General features: G+C 48.6%; 1 protein-coding gene across 1 annotated transcript in view; it reads right to left on the reverse strand.

The window, feature by feature from the left end:
* Pepd (peptidase D) overlaps positions 1-24906 on the reverse strand; it is a 145914-nt gene that overhangs the window by 74624 nt on the left and 46384 nt on the right. Inside the window, exons 7-9 of the mRNA XM_075984511.1 lie at positions 23349-23393; positions 6110-6185; positions 4001-4047 (exon numbers count right to left, since the gene is read on the reverse strand). Of these exons, the coding sequence (XP_075840626.1) occupies positions 4001-4047; positions 6110-6185; positions 23349-23393 (168 nt within the window). The remainder of the gene's footprint in view (positions 1-4000; positions 4048-6109; positions 6186-23348; positions 23394-24906) is intronic.

A 24906-nucleotide genomic window follows, 5' to 3' on the forward strand; every position in this document is an offset into this window, starting at 1 on the left:
CACATATGACATCAGCTAGCTTACGCTTTTTTAAACATGCCTTCAAGATTGTATAATAAATCTCTGATAATTAAAAAAGGGGGGGACAAGGCTTAGAATGTGATCTCTAGCTGGCACCTCTGAATCTGTGAAGTTGTTTGTCCTGGCGCTGCCATCCTCCACCCCAGCCTCCAGTCCTGGCTTATAGTCTTTCTGCCTACCCCCAACCCCTCTGTGTGGCCAGCAGGTTTGAGGAATACTCACCATGAGTGCAGGGTTCCATCAGCACACACAAAAAGGAAGCTTACTTCCTTTTGGTCCCACTTTGAGTCCACTGCCCACATAACACTTGGGCCACCCTGGGCAGCAGTCCAGCCTGTGTTAAAAGGGCCATGTCCCCTGGGTAGCCAACAACACCTGCTTTAGAAGGCTTTGATTTCTAATTTAGGAGAGTAATTCTGAAGTCTCCAGTGGCATGCAGGGTGGTAGAAAAATAGCTCAGATCCTTTTCTTCTCCATCCGCTCATGCATCCATCCAAACAACTCAGACATGTTTCCTGACACCAGCTACTGCACCGGAAGATGAGACACGGCTCCTGAGGCATCTTCGGGTTCTCATGAATGCAGACTATGCAATGGAGCCAGAAAGTGACCCAGGCAGTGACAGACAGGCCTGCCTGTGGGAAGAGAGCTTGGGACTAAGAATTAGTCCAATTCATGGCTAGAGATGTTCATGGGGCAGAGGTGTGCCCTTTTGAAATGTAGGCACACATCCTCAGATGAGATAACACCCATGGACAAGTATCCTCCTACTGCTTCATCAGTAGACTTTTCATCTCATTCTGTTATCACTGCTTCCACTCTTCCCGTGGGCACGCCCACTTCCACCAGTCCCTTTACACTAAGATCTCAGAGACCCAATGATCAGGTGCTCCCACTAGCTGAGTCTCACAGGACAAACACTATTTTCCTCTAGAGCAGTGGTTCTCAACCTTCCTAACACCGTGACCCTTTAATACAGTTCCTCGTGCTACAGTGGCCCCTAACCAGTTATAAGATTATTTCACTGCTACTTCATAACTGTAATTTTGCCACTGTTATGAACTGTAATTAAATATTTGATATGCAGGGTATCTGGTATGTGACAACCTCCCCCACCACCACCAAAAGGATTGCAACCCACAGGTTGAGAACCACTACTCTAGAATCTAGAATTCTAGATAGTCAATCGGGGACACAGGTGATGTGGCACACATTGTACACGTTAGAGAACCACCTGGTCATCATGGAAATCTGTCCACTTGGCACCCTCTGTGCTCCTGGTCAGACATCTCCCAGCATGCCAGCCAAGCTTCAAGCTATCCATAACTCAGGGATCTAGACACCAAGGCAAGGAAGCCTGAAAGCTCTCCCCAGGTTCAGTTCCAAAAGGATTCAACAGCCTAGTACAATGTTCAGGCTCTGTTTGAATCTAAGCTTAAAGAAAACAAATTCAAAAATAAAAAAGTTTCACAGCAATGCAGACCAATGCAAATGATAACCCTAAGAAATTACAGTCAGGGCACTGGAGGGAGGGCTTGGGTGGTCTTCCAGAGGATCCACAGCAGGTGGGTCCCCAGGACTCAAGGGTCAGAGAGATTATCTTCTGACTTCCACAGACACGCTCAGGTGTGCATGCGCCTTCACACACAGTACACCAACTAACTAAATCACAGACAGTCTTCGGAAGAAGAAGGGGGCTGGCTCTAAGAACCCTGTGGACACCAACCAGACTCCCCGATGGCCAAATCCTTTGTACCCAAACATCTCCCTAATACTTCAGCTCAACTGGAGATTATTTATAAGGCCCAGCACTATGTCAAATGGCTGTTATACTGTGTGGCTTAGAGAAAAATGACAACGAAAGGTCTGTACATGTTCACTTACTGATTCATGCTAAAAGAAAAAAATGGTGTGTACCAGCCACAGATGGCAGGCGGCTGAATCTGTGATGCAGGATGCTCAGGTACAGAAATCTGCTTACACTGCTAATTTGGTTAGATGGGATAATGGCAGCGTGGTTACAGAAAAGGAAAAGTCTCACTGACTGAGAAACCTCCTGAAATACATACATGGGAAATGACATGATGTCTGGGCTGTTCACGTATGCCAGCAAACCAAACCACAAACACAGAACTGAACAACAATGGATGAGGACCTCGGGGTTCGTTATGCTATCATTAGTCCTGTAGGTTTCTGAAAAACAAGAGCCCTCCATTATACCAAGATATTCCTTGTCACAGACCCAAAGCCCATGTAGCCCTGCTAATAGCTGCAGCAGGGTTAGGGTCAGGAGCTAAGGGAAGAGTGTCTCAGGGTCCCTTCCAGAGCCAACCCCCAACAGCACAGGGCACAGCTGTCTGGCAGGCAGAGATTGTGAGGGCCCACACTGAGGTAAGCTATTCTTGCTCTGATTTCTTGGCTATTTTTATTTGAGGCATCTGTTATGGGTCACTATGAGTCAACTCAACTGAGAACAGGTTTCTGGGGCAGTGCCAGTCTGAGGGACTCATTGGTCCTCCTCCCTCCCTGGGCTAGCAGCTCTTTTCTCACCTCAGATCCTTCAGGAGGGACGGGGAATGCTCTGCAAACTGCAATCAGAGACTATGCACGCCCTTCCCCAGTGTCCTTGGTGAGACAGAGCCTCAGCTTTGATGGACAGCTGTTACATGCCCCCTCCTGGGACATCACATCAGCAGAGGAAAGCCATTTTAACAATTCCATGCCCTTCAGGGCAAGAAGAGAAAACTAGAGACACTCAACTCACCCTTCTGGGTTAAACTCTAAAAAAGAACTCCATCTGTAAGCCCACAGTGGACAGATGTGTCATGCTGGCCACTGCTGACCCCACCTGGGCCTCAGTGCTGCTCCTGGCATCGATGTAGCAGGCAAGGTCACAGGTGTGGGGTGCATGGTAGTCCTTCTGCTGTTACTATAATAAAATACCCAGGCCAGGCTATTTTATAAAGCAAAGAGGTTTGTATAGTTTATAATCTCGGAAGCTAAAAGTTCAAGACTAGGCTAATTAATAAGAAGCCAGAAATTGGGCTGGATGGTGGTGGTGCATGCCTCTAATTCCAGCACTCAGGAGGCAGAGGCAGGTGGATCTCTGTGAGGTTGAGGCCAGCCTGGTCTACAGAACGAGTTCCAGAATAGTCAAGGCTACACAGGGAAATCCTGTCTAAAAAAAATAAAAAAATAAAAAGGAGCCAGAGATCTGGGTGTGGTCAGGTGGTCTCTATAATCATCTTTTATCAAGAAGTACCTGAAGCCCTCGGAATACAGGACACCCAGTGACACAAGGACCTCCCAGGACAGGGGACCTGGGATGGGTAGGGTGACTCATGTCTCCAGTGTCACTTCCCAGAGCTTCCAGTGGTGTGACCACCGGTGGGAGACCCAGGATGTGGGTGGGTAGGTCTGATCTGAGCCAAGGGATTCCTTGAGCATGGGCAGCAGTAAGTTCACCCCTGGGTCCTGGAGCAGAGCTGGGCAGCCCCAGGAAGTACCCGGGCATGCCAACCTGCGTGTGGCAAGTCTAATTGGAGCTGAAGGCGGGTAGGGCTCTCCAGGGTGCTTTATGAGCCACTTAACCATCCCTCGACCCAGTCGCCAGAGCACAGCAGACATAATGGCGGTGCTTACACATAAAAACGGCAAGCTGTTTTACTAGTGGCTTTTGGAGGCACAATAGCGGCTATTTAGTAAAGTTTCCCCCCAACAAATTACAGAAACCAAAGTCCAAGAGTGGAATGATGGGACACTAAACCAGCCTGGAAAGTTATCAAGGCCCATTACCATCAAACACTCTGCCGGGAGCCAGAGAGGTGACCACCACCAGAGGGACCATAATGGCTGCCCAGGATCCCAGCGCCGCACATAATCCCCACTTGGTCTGCACGCCAGCCCCTCATCTGTTACTTGCTTGGGGAACATAAATAGCTGGGGTTTTTTACATTTTACGCAGAGACACACAGCTTACCTTTCCATCTCGTATTCTTTCATTCCCACTTTTACCGCCTTCATTACCTAGAGTGCGGGTATTAAGCAAAGACATTTGTATTAAGCAGATAACTAACACGGCCTTATAAATAATGTATAACACTGTTTCAAAAGCTCTTCTTTAAAAGAAAAAAAGGAGGGGAGATCCATGCACAGTGGTGCAGAAAAGTGACAAATTGGACCTTTTAGCAGAGTTTATTTAAACCATTGCGGAGCACGTTCATCGGAAGCTGACAAACGCCATGCTATGGCTTGCAGGTGGCCAGCAACCTAAAGACAAAAGATCTGACCAAGATGTTTGGCAAATCCTGAATATTAAGAAAGGGTTTATGTTGGGCGATGGTGGCACATCCTTTAATCCCAACACTCGGGAGGCAGAGGCAGGAGGATCTCGTGAGTTTGAGGCCAGCCTGGTCTACAGAGTGAGTTCCAGGACAGCCAGGGCCACACAAAGAAGTCCTGCCTCAGAAAAAAGGAAGGAAGGAAGGAAGGAAGGATTTTATTTATTATTTATTTTCTTTTGCCTAATTTTTATTTACAGAGAAATTCGCTGGGACAAGAGATTACCTGGCCTTTCAACCATCCTTGTCATCCCTGTCACCAAGCTGTGATGGTCTCTGAGCAGGCAGGCACCTTGCCTTTGAAATACTGGCGTCTGTCACAGGTGAAGATGTTTTTGGAAAACAGGTGATGGGTAGGTAGACTTGGTAAAGCATACCTGTAATACCAGCACTCCGGAGGTGCAGTGGAAGGATTGTAATTTTGGGATGGCCTAGGCTACGTGGTAAGCTCAAGGCTAGCCTGGGATATATAGCAAGACCCTGTCTTTCAAAACAAAAAGAAAAGAAGAAACAGCTCAGTGGTTAAAGAGTGCTTGCTGCTCATTCATGAGGACTGGAGTTTGGATTTCACTGCTCACACTGGGCAGCTCACAACTGTCTGTAACTCCAGCGCCAAAGGATCCATCACCCTCTTCTGGCCTCCAAAGCCACTGCACTCATATGCACATGTATTACATAGACACACATGCAAATACTCACAGGCACAAATAAACAATAATCTAAATTAAAAAATAAGAAAAAAAAGATGGTGGTATTGTGGTTTGAATAAGAACGGTCTCTACAGGCTCACAGATTTGAATGTGTAGTCACCAAGGAGCGGTACTTTTTAAAAGGTTTAGGAGGTGTGGTCTAGTTAGAGGAAGTGTATGGCTGGAGGTGGGCTCTGAGGTTACAGAAGCCCATGCCAAGCCCAGAGTCTCTCTCTTCCTGCTGCCTCTGGATCCAGATATAGAACTTTCAACTTCTCTAGCACCATGTCTGCCTGTGTGCCACTATGCTCTCAGCCGTGATGATGATGAACTAAACCTCTGGAACTGCAAGTTAACACAATTAAATTCTTTTATAAGACTTGCCATGATCATGGTGTCTCATTGCAACAACAGAACACTTGATAGGAGTGGAAATTACAGTTACAGACAAAAGATGCTTTAACATGACTGGGAAACGCCAGCATGCCAGGAAGGAGAGCCCTGCTCTCTTGGAAGTAGGACCATTTGGTTGGGACAGTTCCTGAGGACTGGGATGATGACCTTTATGGAGGTAGGTGCCTCAAGATGGAAGGAGCAGAGGCTCTTCAACCCTTCCCTGCACCCACCAAGAAAGAGAGAAACTTCCTGCTTTGGTGTCTAGGCTCTGGTCACTAACATTTATCTCCCTAACAGTTCTCCTGCCCACAGCGATTCAGTCTGTGATGGCTTAGATGTGAAATGTCCCCTATGGACTGGTGTGTTTCAACAGTTGGTCTCCAGTGGGTGGTGCTGCATGGGGGAGCTGCGGAGCCTTTGGGAGGAAGGGGGTGCTGATGAGCTGGCATTGAGGGCTACAGTCCAGCCTCACTTCCACCCAAGTCTCTCTTATCCACCCTAGTTGATAAGCTGAGATGTAAGTCTTTGCATGCTCCACCACTGTGGAGTCACCCACCTCCACGAGTGACCATGACAGACTGTGAGCCTGAATACAGCCTTCCTTTCCAGCAATTGGCAAGGTCATTACTGTTCCCCCCCAACCAGAGCTGGTACCCAACTCACCTCACGGTGGGCCTCACTGGAGATCCGGTTTGTGTAGCGCAAAACCTCTAGTTCCATGTCCGTCTTGAACACCCGGCTACAGAGAGAGAGAGAGAAAGAGCCAAGTCAGTGTCCCGGCAGGGCCTAGACCTCCCCAAGGAGACTGACCACCACTTCCAGGAGCTACGCCAGAGGCCCAACACCCACAACAGTGTGTGATCCTGAGCTATCCAGAAGAAAACCTGGGGGACCAGAGCAGCCTGTCCTGCGCTTGTCCTGGCTCCTGCCACATGCAGGCAGCCTGCAGGGATGATGGCTGCCGGCAGCTTGCTGAGGGCCCATCCTTCCTGCTTGAGCTACAATTCCTCATTCCCAGAAGGAGAACAGAATCTATATGGCAGAGGTGCTGGGCCTTAATCAGGGTGCTGCTGGCATCCTGGGGACCTGCCCCATTGACCAAAGGTACCCCTTGGGTCTGCCCTGTTCTAGCCCTTGGGGAAGCCCAGGTGTACCATGTGATTCAGATCTTTGAGCAAGACAGGGTCGGGGAGTAAGAGACAAAGGGGACAGTGGGTCTTTCGACCCTGTGTGCAGGTAAAGCATGGAAACAGCTGGTCTGCAGAGACCAGGACCCTGGGGAAGGCAAGAGAAGAGAGACAGCAAAGATGTATCAGCAGAGGACCCTGAGGAGTCCAAGGGAATTCCAGAGGCATCTGGGGAGCTCACAGCGAACTCCTGGTAACGTATCAGCTTGGGTGTGCCGAGTTTCCAGGCCCTGCTGCAGTCTTATCCCTAGGTAAGACGCATGTAAAAGGAGCAAATGCTCGTTTTCTGCTCCACCATCTGAAGTAACTAACACCAGCTCCATGGGCATGGAAGGTACTAAGAACACTGGCAGACAGACCAGGGACCCACTGCACCCCAGCTGTGGCTGAGACACCCCACTCTTTGCCTTGTTTTCCTCATCTGTTTGCCCAAAGGAGTGCTGTGAGAATTAAAGAGTTGGTTTTTTTGTTTGTTTGTTTTAAAGACAGGTCTCATTATGTAGCCCAGGCTGGCCTCAAACTCTCCAATAGGTGTGTGCCCAGCAGAGCCTTGCATTTGGAAAGCACCAAGAGCAATGCCAGGCACTGGCCAGAGCTGTGTCTGGCCCGTGAGCAGAGGGAAAAGCAGAGCTGCCGCCTCATCCACACTGCTCACCTGAAGCCTTAGATGAGCTGCCCTCACCCGCAGAACTCCACCCTTCAGTTCTCACCGTGGACTGCTCCTGGGACCCCAGTTACACGCAAACCCACAAATGGCACACAGCCTCCACACGTCCTGTTGGACTCAGGGCCCTCTCCTGATGACTTGGCTTATTCAACACAAAGGACATGCACAGTGAGGGGTGCTATGCACGGTTCAAGTAGAAATGACAAGAAAATGGGGCTCTGGAAGTCTACTACACGGTGGCTTAGATCTGAAGTGTCCTGGGGGGGGGGGCGCTTGTGTTTTGATTACTTGCTCTCCAGACAGAGCACTATTTGGGGGAAAATGTTAAGTACGGACTAAATGGAGGACAGGTCACTGGGGCGGGCCCTTAAAGCATACCACTATTTCCCATGAGCTCTCTCTGCTTTCTGGTTGGCAAGGAGTGAGCACTTCTCCCCACATGCTCCTGCTGCCCTGATGCTCTGCCCAAGAGCACAGGACCAAATGGCTACAGATGAAATCATGAACCAAACAAATCCCCCCCTCCCTCCAGTGGCTCTGGGAGGTCTTTTGGTCACATGGACGCAAAGGTGACTGACAGGAGTGAGACAGCCACCGCGGGACTCACCACAGAGCACATGAACAGTGCTGGGGCAGGACCGACAGTCCAGGGGAGAGCAGAGGCTAGACCAGGCCGTCCCCATGTCTTCCTTGAGATTAGATTCAACATGGTGCTCAGTAGTTTCAAGTATTGGGTTTTAGAATCTTCTAGAATTCTTCCCCGCTGTGGCTGGCTGAACCCGTGGAAATGGAGGATAACTGTATTTCCAAACATAGCATCTACAGCAGGCCCATCAACAAACATGAACACAACTTAGAAAATAAACACAGTCTCCTTTCTTTTTAAATTGCTTGCCAGGGTTTTACTTATGCAGGTCCCCTGCATGGCAACTACTTTGCCTAACTCATCCTCTCAGGCACCACGGCACTCAATTCCCAACAGCCGAGAGAACTGGTAGCCAACCAGTCCTCTGCAGGAGTCTCAATGCCCCCTTACTTCAGTTGGGGATGTTGCTGGTGGGTTCAGCTTAGGGCATGTGTCTATAGCCCAGTCCACGCCCCCTCAGTACACTTCCTGATCAGTTTTCCAGGGAACCTAGCCTAAAAAGACATCTTCATTCCCATTTTGCAGTCAGGTAAACTGAGACTTAGCCAAAATAATATCAAAGGCTGTATGGCCCACTCTGCCTCAGTGGCTCTCTTGTCCTTACACTCCACATAAAACAGGAACTCTATACTCAAACTACAGACAAATACAACAGAAGTGTCATGTTCAACCATTCAAAAGTTCAGGAATGCGAGATATAGTTCCAGGCACACATCAGCAAATCAGATGATGAATGGATATAATAAGACACTTTTGAGGTTTATTTTTATTATTATTTTAAATTATGAGGATGTCTGTGTGGGGGTTTGTACACAAGTGTCGATAGAGACCAGAAGAGGGCGCTGAATCCACCTGGCTGGAGTTACAGGTGGTTGTGAGCCATGATGTGGGTGCTGGAAACTCAGGTCTTATAGTAATATGCATTCTTAGCCACTGAGTCACCTCGTCAACCCCTGGGATGTTTTCAGAAAATGTCACTGTTCTGACAAGCAGCAGAAGGTAAGGTCACCAGCAAGTCAAGCAAATAAACTCAGTGCTCAGAGTATGTGGCTTTGAGAGCATCCACGAGTACTAGGTGGGTTCATTTCCACACAGAGACGCAAGACGCCTAAGAATGCTCAGTGATGTGCTGAAGGAGACACACAGTTTTCCTCTCAACAAAAGAAAAAGGCAAATAAAACTCTGGGCTAACCCAGATGCACAGGAGTTATAGTGACTTACAGGGCTGTCAGGGTAACACGGTGCACAACGTAACCTCCCCGTGCAAGTGGAAGCTGGAGTCTCAAGGTGGAGCAGGCTAACTCAGGATTATTGCAGCTTCATGCAGTGCAGTCCTCCAATGTATCCCAGCACATACCCTACACTTAGAGTGCCGCTAGATCTCATGTCTAGGCTGCAGCAACATGGATATGAAGGAGCACACTAAATGCCGCCAACGCGAATGCAGAAGGCAGAATGCTCTGCCGCTCTGCAGCCACACCTCTCAGAAGTCAGGACTATCGTCTGGACCTTAGCTGTCCCCCTAGAGGCCAATACTAAAGCCACGGAGCATGGTAGAACCTTTACCGAGTGGGCAGGGCAGAAATGGAGGAAGGTGTGGTGGTCAGGAGAAACTGGGTGGCTAGTTATTTCTCTCTTGATCTTGGCTTGAGTAGCTCTCTTTCAAAACACATATCTGGCCTTACCATAGACCCAGAGCGGCATGGACCTCTGAAAATGGAGCTGAAACAAGCCTTTCCTCCTTGACATTGAATATCTTGTGGGGAGGGGAAGTTTGTCACAGTAGCAGAAGGATGACTAAGAATCATGGGTAAGAAAATGTCACTATATCCAGGGTGTGTCAAGGAAAGTGGGGAAATTACTCCTTATAATTACTATTATTTTTTTAGGGGGGACTCAACAGGGTTTCTCTGTAGCTTTGGAGCCTGTCCTGGAACTAGCTCTTGTAGACCAGGCTGGCCTCGAACTCACAGAGATCCGCCTGTCTCTGCCTCTTGAGTGCTGGGATTAAAGGCATGCGCCACCACCTAACTTAAAAAAAAAGGCTTCATCAGTAGCCTATTTTATAGATATATTTACGTGTATATGTGTGCCTGAGCATATGTATGCATGTCATATGTGTGCAGGTGCCTGAGGAAGCCTGTAGAGGATGCTGGGTCTCCTGGAACTGTAGTTACAGGTGCTTGTAAGCTCCCTGATAGGTGCAGGAACTGAGCCCAGGTTTCTCTGCAAGAACAAGGTCTAAGGGTTTCTATTATTGCAACAGAACACTGTGACCAAAAGCAATTTGGGGAGGAAAGGGTTTATTTCATCTTACAGCTTGTAGTCCAGCATCCAGAGAATTAAGGGCAGAAACCTGGAGGCAGGAGCGATGCAGAGGCCAGGGAGGGGAGCTGCTTACAGGTTCGCTCCCCATGGCTTTCTTATAGCACCCAAGACTACCAGTCCAGGGGTGGAACCATCCAGTGAACTGGGCCTTCCTTCATCAATCACCAATTAAAAACAAACACAAACAAAAACATCGCAGGCTTGACCACAGGCACAGATTTGGTGTGTGTATTGGGGGGCATTTTCTCAATTGAGGTTCCTATTCTAAACTGATTCTAGCTAGTATCACGCTGACATAAAACTAGGCAGCACAAGCAGCAAGCGCTTTTTACTGCTAAGCCATCTCCCTAGCCACTCCTTATTAACCTGTTTTACACAGGCACACAAATTACATAGTTATGGGTACAACAAGGCATTTCAATATGTTTAATGATCCTATCAGTATAATTAGCAAGTTATAAAAAACCCATTTTATTCTATTCTGAGACAGAGTCTTGCTATATAGACTAGGCAGGCTGGCTTTGAACTTGCCATCTTCCTCACTCTGCTCCTCAAGTGCGAGGGTCACAGGTACGCATCACCATACATAGCTACATATCATTTCTTTATACTAAAAATATTAAAAAACTCCTTCCCAGTGGCTAATTCCAAACAATCGGTTGTTCTCAGTCCTGTCTCTCCAGCTGCACCCTTGTGCCCATTAACTGCCCTCTCCCCACACATCCTTTCCTTGCTCTAGCTATGTTGTTCCCTAACTTTTAAAAGCATACAAATGCCGCTTTTACCTTAACGAAAGGGTTTTATTGGGGGGGGGGGGGATGTACCAAAGGGGAATAAACTAAAATACGGAAGAATTTGTCTTCTTTGCAGTTCTGGGGTTGGGACCAGGACCTCGTGTGTACTAGGCGAGGGCTCTGCTGCAGAGCTCCATGCAAGCCCTGGAAGTCTACGGTGGTGGCTATGCAGGGGGGAAAATCTCTTTGTTTTGCTACTAGAAGTCTGTCCTTGAGGAAGGTTGGATGGTGATTCCAGAACAAGAAGGCACTGCCAGCTGGGAAACATTCCAAAGCTTTGCATAGACCACAGTCACGGTGATGTCTACGCAAAGCCAGTTTTGTGGTTTGCTCATTTTTATTTTTGTTGTTATTTTTACCTTTTACAGTTATTGTCTCATCCCAAACATGTAAGATTTATGGCTCAATAAAGCACAGAGGAAATGGTAAGAATCCTAACCAAAAATACATGCTCAGAGTCGGAGATGAGGAGAGCATCATGGGATGTGATGGGGGCTTCCTGCAGGCTCAGCTTACAAGAAGAAGGAAGGAAGTCAGAGATGAGGAGAGCATCATGGGATGTGTGGTGGGGGGCTTCCTGCAGGCTAGGCTTAAGAGAGGAAGGAAGTCAGAGATGAGGAGAGCATCATGGGATGTGATGGGGGCTTCCTGCAGGCTAGGCTTAAGAGAGGAAGGAAGGAAGTCAGAGATGAGGAGAGCATCATGGGATGTGATGGGGGCTTCCTGCAGGCTAGGCTTAAGAGAGGAAGGAAGGAAGTCAGAGATGAGGAGAGCATCATGGGATGTGATGGGGGCTTCCTGCAGGCTTGGCTTATGAGGGAAGGGAAGATGATGCAGAGTGCACAGAGCAGGTCACAAAGGAGGGTCCTGTGTGTGGCCAATTGGCAAACAGAACCCAGGGAAGAGCTCAAGGAACCACAGCACTAAAAGCAGTGCTGTGAGGGATGTCAGGCAGGGTGCATGGCTGGTCTTTAGTCTACCTTCCCTGTACTATTCTGCACTAGAGGAACCATCTCTCTTAAAAAAAAAAAAAAGGAAGTATATATTAATTATACAGAATGATGGGCTTCACTTTGATATTTTTGTACTTTTGTTTTTTTTATAGTAGTGCAGGCCATCCTTGAACTCATGACTCTCTGGCTGACTCAGCCTCCCCGGTGAGTGGACCAAAAGCATGTCCATCGTGCCGAGTTTCATGCAGGTATGTGTGTAATGTGCCTTGTCATGCCCACCTTCCCACTGTCCTTTCTTGCTCTACTGCTGGATCTCTTCCTCTTCCTAGTCCCCCTTCTACACACACACCACACAACTCCCTACCCTCCCACACCACACTCTCCCCCCCACACCATACAGTAATCTAAACTCTACATAGGAGGGGGTTGTGTGGTGTGATATTTCCCATTCTGAGCCTTGCCTATTTCACTTAACATGATCTCCAGTTCCATCATTTTCCTGCAAATGACACCATTTCATCCTTTGTCGCTGAGTCAAGCTCCTCAGTGTACACACACCACATTTTCTTTCTTCAGCTGCTGGTGGGTTGATTCCATAGAACAGCTGTTGTGAAAGGTACAGCAATAAACACGGGTGTGCAGGTGTGTCTGTAAATGCTGGATCATACAGTAGTTAGTAGTTAGTTCTATTGTGTTTTTGAGGAACTGCCACACTGATTTTCACAGAGGCTCTACATGTCTACATGTGTACTGACTGAGACAGCCTATAAAGTGGCAGAAAATTCATCCAACAGGGTTACTACCCAGTGTTCTTTAAAAAATAAAAAGTAAAATTGTCTTCACTAGGGTTTCTATAGCATGAAGAGACACCATGACCATGGCAACTCTTATAAAAGAAAACATTTAACTGGGTAGCTTACAGTTCAGAGGTTTAGTTCATTATCATCATGGTGGGACATGGCGGCATATAGGCAGACATGGTGTTGGAGAAGGAGTTGAGAGTTTTACATCTAGATATGCAGGGATCAGGAAGTGAACTTACTCACTGGGCATGACTTGAGCATATATGAGACCTCAAAGCCTGCTGCTGTGGGAGCTCTTTCAGCTCCTTCAGCCAGTAGCCTTTAAGATACCAGCCCACTTGGGCATCATCTCTTATACTATAAATGCAGCTGTAAAGCCTGTGCTCACTCTCTTACTTCTGGCTCTCACTTCTGGCTGCTGGACTCTGTTCCTGTTCCCTGTTTGTGCAGAGGACTGTGATCTAGGACAGTGATCTGTAAGTCTCCCATAAATAAATAACCCTTTATTATTGTAATTCTGAACTAGTGTGGGATTATTTTGCAACTTCCGCCATCAGTCCATCTCCACAGTGGCATGTTCCTTCCAACAAGACCACACCTACTCCAACAAGGCCATACCACCTAACAGTGCTATTCTCTTTGGGAACATCGTTTTTCAAATCACCACAAAAATCAAGACTGAAAGGATAAATGGCCCAATCAATAAATGGGCAATGTATGGAGCAGGCAGTTCTGAAAAGGAGGCATACAAAATGGCCAATAAACACATGAGAAAAACCTTCAGCAGCCTTAGCCATCAGGGAAATGCACTGAGCTCCCGGCTCACTCTGCCAGCATGGCTATCTACCGAGAAAACTAGCGGAGCTCTTTAACAAGGTACATATACTGCTTGGGTAACACTTTTAAGTCTATAATGCACCACATGGTCAGTGTGCATTCACCTCGCTAATAAGGACATGCTGATCTGACTTCCCAGGACTGGTGCTGAGTTAAGAATGTCCGTCTCTCAAAGAGACAGAAAAGGCAATTATAAAGCAGGAAGAAGGCTGCCACGGGGAGACTCTGGATGCTACAAGAGGTGAAGATGGGAAGGAAGAACCCAGGCATGAAGAGGCCCCCAACAGCAGGACCTGGAGGAGACTAGAGAATAGGTCAAGAGTCTTCTGCATATTCCTCTAATGGTCAGTTCAGCTCCTTTGTGGAAGGCTGAAGGCTACTTACCTCATCTATCTCCCACGTAACCACCTTTCCCTCTCAAAAGGGGCAACCAGGCACTCCAACATCAGCCAAGCTGGAGTGGCCAGGACCTGTGTCTCTATCCAGAGGGCACCTATCATCCACCTGTCTGTCTGTCCTCTGCTGGTCGCAGACCTTGTCTGGTGGTGCTGCTCAGAACAGAGAGCCAGAGGGAGGAAAGAATGGCCAGAAACAGGATGGGTTCTGAGTGGCAAGGATTTGAGTCATTCCTCAGACTCCACCAGAAGTAGTCAGCCCTCAGGACAGCACAGAAGCAGTGTGTCTCCACAATGCCACTCATGTGGGGCAGTCAGCCCCCGGTTAAAGTGAACTGAGGAAGGCCTCCTGCCTTCCACAGGCTCTAAAGCACTCCATCAGGGTATTATAGGGAGGCAGAACAACCACAGTGGAGAGACTGCTCCCAAGCAGACACCCTCTTTCCCGAAGCCGGACTATACTTTGTCAGAGGGGCCTCTGAATTCACAGCAGGGGGTGGTGGTAGTTCCCCCAGGGGACAGAAATGCTCGCTGGTATTCTGCAGAAGGGGAGGTGCAGATCACAGCGGAGGTCCAAATCTACCCACAGGATAACCTCGTGACCACCGTCTCATTCCTCACTGCCATCCTCCATAGACTGCAGGCATCTCTTGGATGCAGTGATGCTCAGAATAATAACGCAGCTAAATCAGACGTAGGTGTGCCACCTTGGGCTCAGTGCCCATTCCCTGGGCTTAGACTGCCGGTCTACCCCTCTCATCGTTGCCCCTACCAATACATCACAGTCCCTCAACCTGTGTCCACCCCTCCACAGAACCCCACCGCAGAGAACAGGGAAAACATGGGACCAGGTAGTTGGCAAAGAAACTGCCAGCCACCTGCCTCACCTGATCAGTGCATGGTCAACTCTCAACTTCTTCCTCCTGCTCTACCCTCCCTGTAGGCTCCTCCCAGCAGATAAACAACTGAACACCAGGCTAGGGGGTCGGCCACTCTCCTCTCCTGCCACAATTGCCAAGTTTTCTGTTTCCAGATACATCCTCTCCTCCTCTCTCCTGAGGCTGCTCTCTGGCCTACTCCCCCCCTCCCCCGGCAGATTCTGAATAACTGACACCTCTTTTACCCTCTTTGTTTTCAGTTTTTGAGGTGGGATATTACTCTATAGCTCAAGGTGGCATCAAATTTACCATATAACCCAGGCTAGCTCTGAACTCTAGCCCTTCCTGCCTTAGCAGGTATTTGGGGCTTACAGACATATGCACCACACCAGCTGCCCACATGGGCCAGTGTAGCTAGATCCTCTGCAGTAAAATCCCCTGCACTCACTCCCCTCTCTTCCAGCCATGTCCTTCAAAAGCAGCTTCTTCATACACTAGGAACCTCCTCTCTTCCTCTTCCTTCTGGCTATCCTCCTGTCCTTCCCTCCTCCTTCTGGCTATCCTCCTCTCCTTCTGGCTATCCTTCCCCTTTACCCTCTGCCAACCTTCCTCTCTCCTATTCCCGTACCCCAGAGCTCACCAGTGGATTCAGGTGCGGCCGATTCTCTTTTGCCCTCAGTTCCCTTCCACTTTGCCTTCTACACCTCTTCCGGTCTCTGGTATAAGCCTCTGGACGGACTAGGTCTCCCACTAGAACCCAACCCGGAATGTTCCCACTGTGCTCTGGTCTCACAGCCCTCCTGCAGCTGAAGGCAGACCCCTGGCACAGCATGGTAGACAGCCCAAGGCTGCCCTTCACCTGCAGAGCTTCCCGCACACCATCTCTGCATCTGCGGACTGTCAGCTCCAACCCTGCCTGCTGCACACAGAATCGGGGGCCGTGGTGGGCAGGACAGTCCTGCTTTCTTGCTCACAAACTTTTAGTAGCCCTAGTTAGCCCTTAGATGAAGGAAACACCATGACCCTGACTGTTTCTCACAGGCAACTGCACGCAGCCTCTCCTCTGTCAGGAACCAGTTTCTGCCCTTTCACCTGGCTCAGTGACCCCCAGATGCCAGGAAGCAACTTTTTCAAGGCTGGAGAGGGCTCCCTCGTCTCCTCCAGGTCAAGTCCGTCTCTCCCAGGATCCTCCTAGAATGAATGCACTGAGAACCTCCTTACGTGTCTTTCAAAAGGCTGGAGTGGACCTGAAGAGCAGGGACAGTGGCGGACATTGGTGGCCCAGAGCCGAGGAATTTGCACTCTTCAGTCTTTGTCTGAATAAGACAGTACGACAGCACACAGGCTGGGGACTTGTGGAGCATGACTGACCTCACCTCCAGAAAAAAGAGGAAGCAGGCATGCTGAGATACAGCTGTAACCCCAGGACTTAAGAGGCTGTTGCAGGAGGAGCACGAGTTTGGGGCTAGCCTGGGCTACACAGTGAGATCCTGTCTCTCACCTTGGGGTTGGAGGTAGGCTACAGGAGGCCACTGCCTTCCTAGTCCTAGCCAGGTACCTTTTCAGTCCCACTCAGAGCCAGGGGGCACCCACCAGGACTGGACTGCTGTCCTCTCAGGCCAGCAGGACAACCTCCTGGGAACTGCTGCTCGGCAGCAGAGAAGAGGTTCAGGCTAGAACACCCTGGTGCCCTTACTGCCCCCACACTCATCCCTGGAAGAAGAAGCCCAAGCTAGACCCTCCCCCCTCACTGAAGTGCTCTTATTTCCCACACATTCGTTCCTAGAAGAGGCCCAAGCTAGGAATGCCCCCCACCCCCCAATGAGCTTATTCCTCACACACTCATCCCTGGAAGAGAGCCAGGCTAGATCCCCCTCTAGCACCCTTATTCCCCACGCTCATCCTTACAAGAGGCCCAGGCTAGACCCCTGACACCAATTATCTTACTCTCACCCCTCCACCCCCCCACTCACCCCTGGCTCTTCCCCACAGTGGACTGCCGTCTCCACCGTGGGAGAAGGAAGGTCAGATCCCAACAATTCTCTCCCCAAGAAGAGATACACTCACGAGCCTGCCATTAAGACTCTAGCTGATTTACAAGGACTACTTTAAAAAAGAAAAAAAAAACAAATCCCAAAACAAAAACAAACAAACAAAGAAAACGAAACGAGCTGGAGTAGCCCATCCCTATAATCCCAGAACTGGGGAAACTGGGGCAGGAAGCTGGAATTTGAAGGCAGCCTGAACTACCTAGAGATACTTGTTTCAAAAAACAAATACAGAAAAGCAAAGTCAACCAAACAAAAGTAGAACTAAGGCAAATGACCCGGAAAGGTAGAACGCAGAGGCCTGGCTGGACTTGGGCCTCCTGATTTAATCCAGTTCAGGCAGGTATCTGCAGGTGCTGATGTAACTAATTATACCGGGTTCTCCCGGGTGCCAGGGATAGTGCCTACCCTACCTGGTTGGTTTATACAAAACACAAGCTCCGGTGCTGCAGACAATACTTAGTCTGTCCAGTAGACTGCACAGCTTCTCCCAGATGATGAGGGCACGTCTACCATGTCTGAGCAAAAAGGAAAAGGAAAGGGGGTGCTCCTCTATAGGTCAGAGCCTGAGGGAAGGACTCATCATCTAAAGAGGCTATATGATCCACCTACTAATTTGACACCGCCATGAGAGGTCAAGGCCACCTCCTAGGGAAGCAACCAAGGAGCAGGGCGCAGGCTAAGACAACCTGAGTCCTTTATGAAGCTGGGGTAGAAGGCAGCTTAGAGATGGGGAATGAGGCACAGGTGCTGGGAGATGTGGGTGCTGCCTGGCCGTGGGATAATGGCTGTGAGTATCATTATACCCAGGGGGCTGCTCACACAGACAGGCCGCAACAAACCAGCTCTGACAGCACATACCTATAACTTGAGCACTCAGTCAGTGGAGGCAAAAGGATCATGAGTTTGCTATGGCCAGCCTGGGCATAGCAAAAAGCCAATGGCTTGGATATGAGGTAATATAGTAGTTATACACACACATACATGTGCCCCCTCCACATACACAGAGGCACCAAAGTGTGTGAGGGGAGATGAGGGATCGCAGGCCTCACCCTGGAACCAAAAACTGGAGTCTCCTGCCACAGGCCTGAAATGACAAGAACTATATGAGGCAGAGATTTATTTGTGCAATCTTTTTTTATCCTTAAGTATTCACAGGTCACAAAACTGCCTCTAGGCATTAAACCCAGGATTAAGACATCAATTAACTGAGGTCTGAATGCAGCACTGATTAAAATAGTAGCAAGACAGGATGAAGTATTTCCCAGATCAGTCTCTAAGCATCAAGGTGCCAGCTTGTTGAATAAAACCCATTAAAAAGGGCCAGGAATTCCATCTCTTCCAAAGATGAATGCACAGGGAATGGTTCTGTGGGAGCCAGGTGGGCAGGAGTTCAATACCAAAGGACTCCCCAGGCCCTGCCCCCAACATCCCCTCTACACTGGAGACTGAGCAATCAAAGGAAGGTAGCTTGCACAATAACAGGAGGGAAAGAAAGGGGCTGTCTAGAGTTCCATGCCCTCGGGAGGCTCCTCCAGCACGTCCTCTCCAACAAACCAGAGCCAAGTTCTGCCCCTAGAGGAGTTGGGAGGAAGTCTACTCCACACCTGGACCACACCTGACTGGGGCTGTAATGGCACAGACAGAACAGGTGCTCAGACACCTGGACCACACCCGATTGGGCCTGTTATGGTGCACACAGAACAGGTACTCAGACACCTGGACCACGCCCGACTGGGCTGTAATGGCGCACACAGAACAGGTATTCAGACATGGGTTTTGCTAAAGTACAGACTCCTCCTTGGGCACTGGTGTAAACAGAGCAGGAGGAAGCTTTGTGTCTCTGTTCTCATCCTGTGAATGTTTCCTTTATTTGGGTCAGAATTCTATTCAAGCCACGTTAATGACTGAAGGAATGCTTGTCTACAATCCCATGAAATGGATGACCTAGATCATCCCCCCTTCAAGGCTGAAGTCATAAAGAGTAACTAAGGTATTTAGCCTCTAGGGAACAGAAGGCTCAAGAGTTTGCGACCAGTGTGGGCTGTATAGTGATACCCAGTCTCAAACACAAAACTAAAGATTAACTAAGGTATGGTACTATGAACTTTACAACATCCTAGTCTAACGCCCTGTGCTGGTTGTTTTTTGCTTGGTTGTTGGTCAACTTGACACAAACCTAGACATACCTGGGTAGAGGGAATTTTAATTTGGAAAATGCCTCCCATAAGACTGGGCTGTAAGCAAGTCCATGGGGTACTATTTGACTGATGACTGATGTGAAATGGCCTGACCCTCTGTGGGTGATACAGTCCCTAAGCACGTGGTTCTAAAGAGCATGAGAAAGCAAACTGAGCAAACCGTGGGGAGGTCAGTAAGCAGCGCTCCTCCATGCTCTCTTCTTCAATTCCTGCCTCCAGGGTCCGCCCTGAGTTCCTGCCCTGACTTCCTTCAATGATAGACTGTGATATACAAGTGCAAGAAGCCAAAAGAACCCTTTCCTTCCCCAAGTTACTTTTGGTCATGGTGTTTTATTTTTTTAAAATGATTTATTTTTATTTTATGTACATTGGTGTCTTGACTACATGTGTGTCTGTATGAAGGTATCAGACCCTCTGGAATTGAAGTTATAGACTGTTGTGAGCTGCCATGTGGGTGCTGGGAATTGAACCTGGGTCCTCTGAGAGAGAAGCCAGTGCTCTTAACCACTGAGCCATCTCTCCAGCCTGGTCATGGTGTTTTATCACAGCAATAGAAACCTAACTAAGATACCCCCCAAAGACATGTCAATGTCCCCAATTATAGTTCTGAGCCTGCAGTCACTTTGCATCCCGAGAACAGAAGAGCCTCACAAACAGATCACCCCCTGAATGAGCAATTGTCTCAAAGACTGAGAATACTGAGGAAGGAAGGGTATCTTGTCTGCCCAAGCAGGAGCAAACATCTCATGGGAAACAGATAGTTCCCTCAAGTGCTAAGACCTCTCTGGAGTCACGTGCCAGAACCAGAACTGAGACAAGGATCAGCTGGACCCCAAGTTGACCCAAACTCCTTAACTGTACAAATTTCTCAGTCCTACCTGCCCCCCTCAAATGCGCACATGACGCTCACCAATGGCTGAGACTCCTGTTCTCCATCTTCCCAATGCAGTCACGGTGACTACACTCCTTTCTGCTTGGTTCCTAAGGCTAGTGACCAGATCCAATTTGTTGGGTCAGATGTCTGGTACAGGACTTTGGGCAAGTGATATTCCCACCTGTCCCCTCACTTTCTGGTGTGCAGGAACCAAGTACTATCTCTGCCTGGGGAATCTCCAGTCCTTACATAGAGGATCTGTGAAGGGTGCCAGGACTACTCGAAGGAGACAGACGGTGGTCTGTATTTCCCATATGCTAGGTATCCAGGTCATCGTCTGCACACAAATTTGGGACATGTTCCGGTGCATTTGTTCTGAAGTCCCTAAAGTTTATATCCTGTACAGGCAGTAGGCAGGGGAACAGAAATGGTACCTACAGGCCACATTTTAATGCATGCAGGCCGCTTTACTCCATGTAATTAACACTTCTAAAAGCGGCGCATGACTCAAATGAACACGGTCTCACTTAAAACCTGAGGAGATACACAGCAGCCATGGATACACTCACTCTTCCGTGAGTACTTAGCTGCAGCCCCTGGCACGCAGCTATGAGAAGAATAAAGGCATCTCCTTTTATTTCCTACCCTACCTCCAGATCAATTTCATCCTCTACAAAACAGCAAAGCAGAAGCCCAGCCTGAATTACGGCAGTGACATGCCTGCTCTTAGTGAGATTCAACTTTTGACCTATACGTTCCGGCCGCAATGCTGAGCAAAAGGAAAGAAATGTGCAGTTATGATCTTGTGTTTGTTGGAAGAGTACAATTATGGAGGAATTTACAGGAAATCAAAAAAGGCGCAGCTTGAGAGGATGGAAAACAATAAAACAGTCACACAAAGGAAATGAATGACACCCGAAAACTAAACACAAAACCTGCCGGGAGACCTCCCAATCAGACTGGTCCTGAAAAAGCCCCCACATGCCCAAATGCTAATCTGGGTCTGTGGTGGATGCCAGGGATGCTTTCCTGCACAGTCCCTGCTCTCTGGCCCTGCTGTACTTGACTCTAGACTCAATCCAAGGATTCCAAAGGGGCTAGGAGTGAGCTAGGGGAAAGCTGGCACTCAGGTAAGCCTCAGACTCCAGGGCATTTAGCTGACTATGAAGCCAACAGCCTGGACTCATGGCTTTTCCTTGGTGAGTCACTAACTCTCTGGGCCTCAGTTCCCTCATCTGTAGTATGGGGATAACTAGAGCAGCTGCCTCATATATCAGGAGCAACAACCTCTTGAAATAGAGTGGCATATCCAGTGTTTATGAGCACAGGCCTTGCAGGGGAAGTCTCGATAGGGACCAGCGCTATTCAGGCACGCCAGCTTGACTCCTGTCTCATGTAATCACTACACCATGCAATCACTTCATCAGCATTGCAGATGAAGAAACAGGGACTGGCAAACCCTTCCATTCTTACCATAAGTTGGGCATGACCACACTTCTGTACGGTGGTCTTGAAAGAAACAGAGACTGGAGCTAGTATATACCTAAGCTGACAGTCTCCCTGTCAGATTCCCTCCATGGGGCCGAGTAGGAGAGAGCAGACACCCAGAGCATTCTAGACCTAGGAGAGGCTGAGTGTGGTGGCATGGACCTACAGTTCCAGCATTGGGGATGAAAAAGCAGGCACATCTCGTGTTTGAGGCCAGCCTGAGTTGCATGGTAACAACCCCACCCCCGAACAAATAAGCGAAACCCAAGAACTCCCAAAAATGTGACACCAAATGGTACTTTAATATCATAGAAAGCCCGCCTGCTCTGGGAGATGAAGGACCCGCTGCTGCTGCACCCTGAGCCCCTCCTTGGCGTCTGGCAAGGAGGGCAATAATTGTGGCTATGATGGATCTGCCAAGATCAACTGTATCCCTGCAGAGACTGGGCCCTGTGCTATTAAAACACACCCCTGAGGCGGCAAGGACAATGTGACATTTCTGAAATTGTTCTACTACCATCAAATGCCAAATAAGTCCTTTTTGCTGCTCGCTTTAATAAAGCTGAGTGGTATTCTTATAAACGCAGACTCCACCTTGGAGCCTCGCAAATGTCACTGGAATTAGAGTGAGCTTGCTCTAAAGTGACGAACTAATGGCTCATTCCTCAGAGAGATGCTGGAGCTCACAAGCCAGCTGTGGTCTCCAACACACTGCCCACTGTCAATGACCTCAGGGGAAAATCACAGTGAGGCAGATGGTGGACAGAGGACAATTCCGAATACTCGGGACTTGTTCTGCTGAGTGAGCTACAGAGAGATGGGCACTGGTTACTTGAAGAAGAGATGCCATGAGCCTGGAGGATAGTCTCCATCCTCAGAGTGTAACCGAGTGGCTGTGACAGGCGCAGGGCCAGGGTTACTACTGACACCTGTCAGCTGCTCCTGGGTCTCTACCAGTCTCCCCTGGCACCTGCCTCAAGTTCAACTCACCCGAGACAAGTCCCAGATCTGTTACTCTCAGTTCTGTCACCTACTGGCCCATGGCCATATGGCTCCTGAGCAGTCCCCTCAGTGCAACTGGCTCTCACTCCTTCTAGTGAGTCTCCAGCTAGAGGCTAAAATACAAACCTGATCTATACTCTCCTAAGCCCTTCAAGTTTCCTGCGCTTTCTTCTCCTCTCGGGACAAAGCCAAAAGCCTGACAACAACAACGTCCCTCCATCCACTCAGGGTCCACTTCCCTGATTTGCACAGCCACACAAGGCCCCCCATGTCCTTGAACATAGGATTCCCTAGCCTATGGTTCTCAACCCCCACTGCACCGTGCACCACCCTCACCTCCATTGTGTTTAGCACACAGTATCCCTACATTTTAGGGCTCACAAGTCAGATCTCCCAACTAGGCAGAAAAATGTCACCACACAAACTCAGGGTCAGAAGTGAGAAGCCTTCTGCACCCCTCCCAGTGGAGTCTGCCTGTCTCTCTCCCACTTCCACAGAAGGGCAGCCACTCAACAAAGATGTTCTGCTGCCATCGAAGAGCATTTCAGTGGCCTGTGGAGAAAAGCAATGGCATACAGAAGCTACGCCCAGCCTGAGAAGGTTCACCCCCAAAGCCACCTGACAAGCCAGCCATGCTACATGTAAGAGCTGCCTACGGAAGAGCCACAGCTATGAAGAACATGGGTAACAGGGTGGTCCACATGTCAAGATGGTTCTCTAAGAAAGGTGGTCAAACGAACCATCTCCATTCTCCACGAACTGAGCACAACTAGCCCAGGTAGTCACAAGCTGAGGACTCACCATTCCACAATCTCTGGGTGAAGAATTTTGTTGTTGACATTGAATCTATAGAGAGAAAATACAACAATAGCATTAGTTGGATGGCCTATATCGTATCCCAATGAGAAGTACCTCATTCAACACAAACATACCATGACCAAAAGCAGTCTTTTAACTTCCTGACTCTCTGACCCAGAGAAAGCTGCTGTTCGCCTCCTGCAGGCCTGGAAGCCTGGGCTGCCACCTCTAAGTGTGATCAGTTGGAGAGCAAGCATGTGACTATAAATAAATAAAATAAAATAATAAATAAAAGAGGGGTCCTCTTCCCTACTAGACAGGCCTTTATCAAGTTCATTAACACACACATAATGGGGGAACCAGAAAGAGAAAACAGAAAGAATACTGGGATGAGGAAACTGAGCTTTTCACAAATGTGATGAAAACACAAATCTACCCATCTGTTTTTAAAAACAAACTCATTTCAGGTGCATGGGTATCTGTGCCCTGTGTGCATTCCTGGTGCCCGTGGAGGCCAGAACAGAGTGCTGGATCCCTGGGACTGAGTCATCATGTTTAACAGTCTCTAAGATATACCCTAGTCAAAATGCCAAACAACAGTGCATATGTTGGTGGTCCTGAACTCACAGTGGTTAGACTTTGAAGTTTTAAGGTTTTTTACTGGGATTTAATGAGAAGGTTCTACAACTGAATGATTCAACTTTCAGTTTCTAACCTTACAAAAGGCTGATGGGATACAACACAGCTGTCAATCAAGGAGTTTCTGCATCTTGCAAGCATAATGAGAAACTCAGTTCACCACACACAGGGTATGATCCTGGTGCGTTCTGATCAGCGCCAATCCCGCACCAGAAACTATGACAACCAGAAGGCAGTGGGAGACCGTTCAAAGAACTGAAAGAAAAAAAAACTGAGAACAAAGAAATTTTAGCAAAGATATGCTTCAAAAATGAAAAAAAAAAAAGGGTCTCATTGTGACCTGTGACCCTGACTATGTGAGAAGCACCATCAGGGCTCATCATGTGGGAATGCATGTCAGTTTGTATGGCCAGCCCAACTGTCTGGGACACAGGATTCAGTCTGATTGACAAGTGTCCAACTCCTTCACCTCTTTCTGTTAGACCAGAATCCGTGAGTCACGGACAGTCTTTGTAGATCTGGAGCCCATGGCGACTGATGAGATCCAAAATGACCCAAAGTGACTTATGCTACCCAAATGATGCCACTAACAACTATGTCCATGTTCATTACATCACTAGCGAGACGACCAAGTCAGATGGGACTTGCCGCTTCCTTAGTTTCCTCAATTTAAAGGTTCTTATTCTACTTCACTGCTGAAGCAGAGGCTCTCTATTGACTGTGGCAAGATGTCTGAACTGGCGTTCTCCAAGTGTTCATACCCTATAGCTCCAACTTGATCCCCAAACCTCCTGGAGCACTCAAACTGTGGCTTCCTAGAGGACAATGAGGCTGTGTGACATCAAACCCCCAACCCATGCCAACCTCAGCCGCTCCTCACTCAAATGCTTCCTCCATCGTAATGGAGCCACTGTTCAAAGGA

The sequence above is a fragment of the Microtus pennsylvanicus genome, chromosome 1 (genome assembly GCF_037038515.1).
Source record: "Microtus pennsylvanicus isolate mMicPen1 chromosome 1, mMicPen1.hap1, whole genome shotgun sequence".
In the NCBI taxonomy this organism is placed as follows: Eukaryota; Metazoa; Chordata; class Mammalia; order Rodentia; family Cricetidae; genus Microtus; species Microtus pennsylvanicus.